Source organism: Crocodylus porosus, unplaced genomic scaffold (genome assembly GCF_001723895.1).
Source record: "Crocodylus porosus isolate Cpor-Errol unplaced genomic scaffold, CroPor_comp1, whole genome shotgun sequence".
Taxonomy (NCBI): Eukaryota; Metazoa; Chordata; order Crocodylia; family Crocodylidae; genus Crocodylus; species Crocodylus porosus.
The window spans coordinates 30,006,862-30,012,693 of NW_017728950.1; the positions used below are offsets into that span (position 1 = coordinate 30,006,862).

General features: G+C 44.7%; 1 protein-coding gene across 1 annotated transcript in view; it reads left to right on the forward strand.

Moving 5' to 3' along the window:
- GRIN3A (glutamate ionotropic receptor NMDA type subunit 3A) overlaps positions 1-5,832 on the forward strand; it is a 143,599-nt gene that overhangs the window by 14,223 nt on the left and 123,544 nt on the right. The window contains exon 3 of the mRNA XM_019554725.1: positions 11-382. Within this exon, the coding sequence (XP_019410270.1) occupies positions 11-382 (372 nt within the window). The remainder of the gene's footprint in view (positions 1-10; positions 383-5,832) is intronic.

Sequence of the window (5,832 nt, forward strand, 5' to 3'; positions counted from 1 at the left end):
GGCCGGGGAGCGGGCCCCGGAGGCGAGCGCAGGCCGGGAGCTGGCGCTGCTGCCCCGGGAGGCGCTGCTGGCGGCGGTGGAGAGCCTGAACCGGGCGCGCGGGCTGCTGCCCTACAACCTGTCCCTGGAGGTGGTGATGGCCATCGAGGCGGGCCTGGGGGACCTGCCGCTCCTCCCCTTCTCGTCTCCCAGCTCGGCCTGGAGCAGCGACCCCGTCTCCTTCCTGCACAGCCTCTGCCACACCGTGGTGGTGCAGGGGGTCTCGGCCATCCTGGCCTTCCCGCAGAGCCGCGGCGAGGTGCTGGAGCTGGACTTCGTGGCCTCGGCCCTGCGCATCCCGGTGCTCAGCGTCGTGCTGCACGAGTTCCCCAGGAAGAGCCAGGTGAGGGGCGCGGGGCGCGGGGCGCTTTCACTGAGGAGGGGCAGGTCCCGGGGGCGGGCGGGGGGCAGGCGCCCCCGCGGGGCAGCCGGAGCCGGGCGCTCCCTGGACAGCGCCGCCGGCCGAGCCCGGGACGGGCCCCCGCGGGCTGGAGGCAGCGCCCGGCTCGGGCCGGAGCCCGCTCGCTGCAGCCGAGCCCCTGCCAGCTCCTCCGCACCATTTCGCAGCCCAGGGGCTGAGCCGCAAAGAGCACTGAAGGACTTGGCGCCCAGGGTCCCCCGGCAAGTGTGCGCGAGAGGCAGAGGAAGAGAACTCGGCTCTTCGGACTTTCCATGAGGCAGGAGAGAGTCTGACTTGGGCGGGCTGTTGTAGTATCTTGTATCGCGGAGCCCGTCACAACGGGGAAGTTAGAAGTGACAGCTGCTAGGGACCGGCTTCTGAAATCCAGTGCTTACCTCTACGTGTTATTTGCCTGGGTAAGAGTGCATCTGAAAGTGCCCGAGTGGGCTCTGTGGGGGCTGGCCGTTTGCAGAAGCCAAATGCAGATCGCCGGCTTTCTGCCTGTATGACAGGGAGCCCCTTCATCATTTCCCACTGAAAGCACTGAGCGGTGGTAAAACATCCAAACCATGTTTGGCTTAGCTACTTTTCTTCCATTTGCCTGTGCTGGGTTACAGCTTCAAAACACCAAATAACCAGAGCCCAAAACACGAGATAATGAGAGCCCCTTAGCTCAGATTTCACCCTATGCTCCCCCGTTTCACTGCTTTAGCAAAGCCAGGACAACGCACAAGCCAATTTAAAATAAGCATTTTAATCCAAAGAGGCAATAGGGCACTCTATGTAAATCCGTTACCATAATATCTTTTGCATACTGTATTTAATTCCAGCAACCACTTTTAGGCAAGTGAAACCAAACCTACAATACCACATACACTATTTAGCACACACTGCCTGAAGGTTGGTCGGTGTGATGCCAGAAACTAGAGAACAAGGAACAAGAAGGAAAGAGAAAATTACTATTGTTTTCTATAAGAAGGGTAGTACATTTACAGAAAAATGGTAGCCAGCAAAACAAAGTTTTTATCTCTTGATTAAAGGAACAAACTTAAAAAAAAAAAAAAGTCTGTGCCCCTTCCAGACCTCTCCATGTTATACAGGAGGTCACCAAAGGAATCATGAAAATGCAAGGCAAGAATCTATTAAGGAAAGTGCATCTTCACTAAGGCTATGTCTACGCTGCAAATGGAGGTGTCCTGTAGCATGTCTCCCTTAGCTACCTTTAATCTACCTAGTTCAAGTAACAATACGAGTAGAGGTATGGGGGCAGTGCTCTTCATTGCAGGCTGCATAAACCTGGCCAGGATGCCAGACAAGCTCACTCACAGAGGTCTATGCATCTCTTATTGCTGCCAAGCTACCTAATCAACAGCTAGCCCAGGTGTGCTGATGCATGCTCCCTGACCTCTAACAGCACTGTGGAGAAGCCTAGTTTTCCGGTAGCTGGGTCTGGGGTTTGTTTGGTTTTGTGGGTTTTTTTCCTAGCCAGCACAGACTTATTTCAGCTTCCAAAAGATGAATTTTATTTCCTCTACATGAAGGGAATTGGAGAACTCAAAAGCTATAAGATGTATACACTGACAGCCTGATTCAGCATCCATGGAAATCACTGGGAAGCTTCCCATTAATTTCAAAGTGCTTCAGACTGGGATTTAATTGCTTATCTGATCCGTGCGACTGCAGTGCATAGATTCAATCCTCTTCAGAACTGTTTTTGAATACAGGCTTGAGGCACCAACCTTAGAGTTATCTGAGACTATAATGGGATCTAAGTACATGTGTAGATGCCGCCCCGATAGGCTTTCTGTGAAGACTGATCCTGCTAAGTTTAAAAATAACCAGATGTTTTAAATGCATAAAGGAAAACGAGTCGAACAGGTAGGGTAATTCAATTTAAGGTTGGTCTGAGGTGCCCTGCCACTTTTTTAACACTTGAAAATCTCCTGTTAGTAGACACCACATCACTTAATACATGTGATAATATCAAACCTACTCTGCCACTTTCACTTCTGTGGCTGTTCAGTTTTAGAGGAGACTGCCACCTATAATTGTAAGCACCGTTTAACAAATAATGCAAGTCCTTGCTAATAGACCAGGATGGGATCACCTTTGTCGCAGAGAAAAAAAGTCAGGAAAATGTCAAGATCATACTTTCTGAGCAGAATTAAGAAATATCCTCAATCTTTATTTCCAGGATTCTCTTAATTAACTATTACTTTAATGAGTAAAGCTTGTCCCAAACAACCCCAAACAACTTACTCAAAAGGGTGGCATATTTTTTTGAGTAATGCTTGCACTCCAGGCTTCTTGAAGACAAAATGCTGCTTCTATTTCTTTGTTATTGAAAAACAATTGTCTATTGTTCTGGTCCCTTAGAAATACTACAAACATAGAATATGCATTAGAGGCCTTCAGATTTGTTTAGTATACATCTCTTAATTGCTAATCTTCAATATTTGGACACTGTTTAACTACGGTAGACTGGTAAAAAGAGAAATCTATCAACAGATGAGGAATACAAGTTCTATTTTCCATCCCAAGGCTAGAGAGGAATATTTACAGGATCTTTGTCTTGCTGTCAAGTGCTATATACAACAAGAGAAGTGTAGCTAAGCAGATGTTAACTGAAAGGCAAAACACTTCATTGCTTTCAAGTGGATTTTATCCCATCAAGAGTTGTGGCAGGAAAACAAAGCATTTAATAAAAGTCAAGTATATAAAAATAAAAAGGAAAGAATGCTACAGAATTGAATGGATTAATCACAATTATTGTCATCTGATTTTTTGAGACAGAGGCAAATGTAGCATATCTAGAGCCTGGAGAACACTTTAATGCCATGGAATACACCTAGTAGAAAGCAGGCATCTCATACAATTTTGAAAAGCCTAAATACTTTGTAAGTTTTGTCCTGCCAAATTCTACATACCCAAAATTAATATCTCACCAAAATCAGTATAGGGCTCCCCCATTAGGTACAGCTGACAGTAACGGCACAGAGCGTAAAATGACTTTCTTGCACAGTTTTCAAATGGCATGTTCTGTCTAATGCTGCCAGGCATGATGGTGGAGAAACTAAGGCAGTTCACTATAGTTCTAGAGGTAAGAGTTTGAATCTCATTTTATATTCATGCCATTGGCCCAGTTGTGAATGGGTACCTGGCCATTATGGCTGGGGAGTCAGCAAGGGCTGGGCATGATGCTAATGACATCACACCCTTCCTGTTCATGCCACTGCTACAGAAGTGCCTAAACCACACTACCCCTTTTGGCCAACTGCCTATCCAGGCTTGTGTACACCTTTGCACTTTCTGATCTAATGATTTGCTGACCCTATCCAAAATACTGTTACCAAAGTTTCTTCTTCTATCAGTTGCCAAAAGACATTAGGATTTTCTGCATATCAATGGTGTTCCAAATTGTGCTGAAGGTTTGATAGGTCATTATTCTGGAGGAAGGAGCTCTCAACTAATGACACCACAGAGCAAAGACTTGACTAGCATTCTTCCATTCCTTTCTATGTCATTCCTTTGTATACACTATACAGTCTACCTCCCAAGATTGCCAAAAAGCCACTCACTGACTCTGCCTGACATGAAACAGAAAGATGACCTAAAGACATTAAAAATGTCACTCCTAATAGTACATAAATATGAGCAAGAATAATTCCAGTGTATGTGGTATTATTGGAATTACATGGGAAGTTGCGGGGGGAAGGTTGGGAGTAAGGCTCTCTAAACTTGAAGTTTCTATTTGCAGTTTTTATACCCTATTTTCTATTTTATATACTCTATTTTCAGCAGAGTATATAAAATATACTCATTAACTATTCAGCTTTTCCTCCCTTCCCAGGATGTAATATTAAAAAGAAATTCCATAAAACCATGTCATGCAATAAAATAAATAGAAATTGACTGGCTACGTGCACGGTGTTTCCAGCAGGTTTCCCCAGTAGCTGATACTCGGGTGGGGAGTAATTCATGACACCATTATTTAATGGTGACCATCTGGCTCAGACTTGAGGTGGAGAACCAAAAAAGGAACCAACAATATGTGTTTAATTTTAAAAGAATGCCACAGTTAGCTACTATGTCTGGGCACAGAACAGATGATGCTGAAGCAAACAGACTCTTAACATTTAATTTTCAATTCAACTTTAAAGAACAAACTTCCTTCTGAAAATAACTTTGTAGTATGGATGACACTTGAACAGAAAGTGTTATAATATACTGGGCATATGGTACCTCCAGAAGGGATACTGAACTACCAGACTATAGTTATTTTGAACACCTGTGGGTATCAGAAGGCATTTGGGCAAGGGAACGGAAGGAGAAGTCTTGTATCAAACAGAACCAAAGAGATTTTTCCCCATACAGGATTAAGATTTTTATAAAACAGCAATGTTCTATTACAGAATGTGATAGTTTAAAATTGTGTTACCCTAAATTTGGTCAAATCCAAACACTTTACATTTAAAAAGGATCTTTCACTGTCACACACAACGCGTACAGATTTTCCCTCCCTCATCCCATATCATTTCATGTTAAACCATTAGGCAATATACAGTCTAAAACAATTCTAAGAGGTTCTGAAGGGTGCCTCTTTAAAGACTGACGTCACATTAATCTCCATCTCCCCATGCAGAGGATGTTCAACTGATTCTTGCTCTCCTTCCAAACCCTACTAGGTAAATCTAGTAACATAAGTACTTCCTACACTTCTTTTGTGAGGACGAAGAGCTCATTTCTTATTCAAGCTTTCTGAGCAATGTACAGGATGTGTCTACACATGCACTTTAATGTGCTGTAGCCTATTTTACTGAGCATTAAAGTGCCATGTAAAAAACAATGAGATTATGCAAATGCACAGTAAAATAAGCTACTGCACATAAAGTGTCACTTAAAAACTATACACATTCATTACTATGCATTAAGGCAGCTTAACATGCATGTCTTTAGTACCTCACATCAGAGGTACTAAATTTAATTCACATTAGAAAAAATGCACATGTACACACGCCCACAGGGTATTAATGTAACCATGAGAAAATTATTCTGGCGCATATCCACGAGGGGCCAGCAGGGGAGATTATGCTTAGGGGCAATCAATATGGGTTCATTAGCAGCAGGTCCTGTCAGACCAACCTGGTGGCCTTCTATGACCAGATCACCAAATCCTTAAATGCAGGGATGGCAGTGGACGTAGTCTTTCTGGACTTTTGGAAAGCCTTCGACACTGTCTCTGACCCTGTTCTCATTAAAACTGGGGGACTGTGGTGTCGACACCTACACAGTCAAATGAGTTGCCAACTGGCTGGAGGGCCGCACCCAGAGAGTGGTGGTGGACGGGTCATTTTCGACCTGGAGGGATGTGGGCAGTGGGGTCTCCCAGGGCT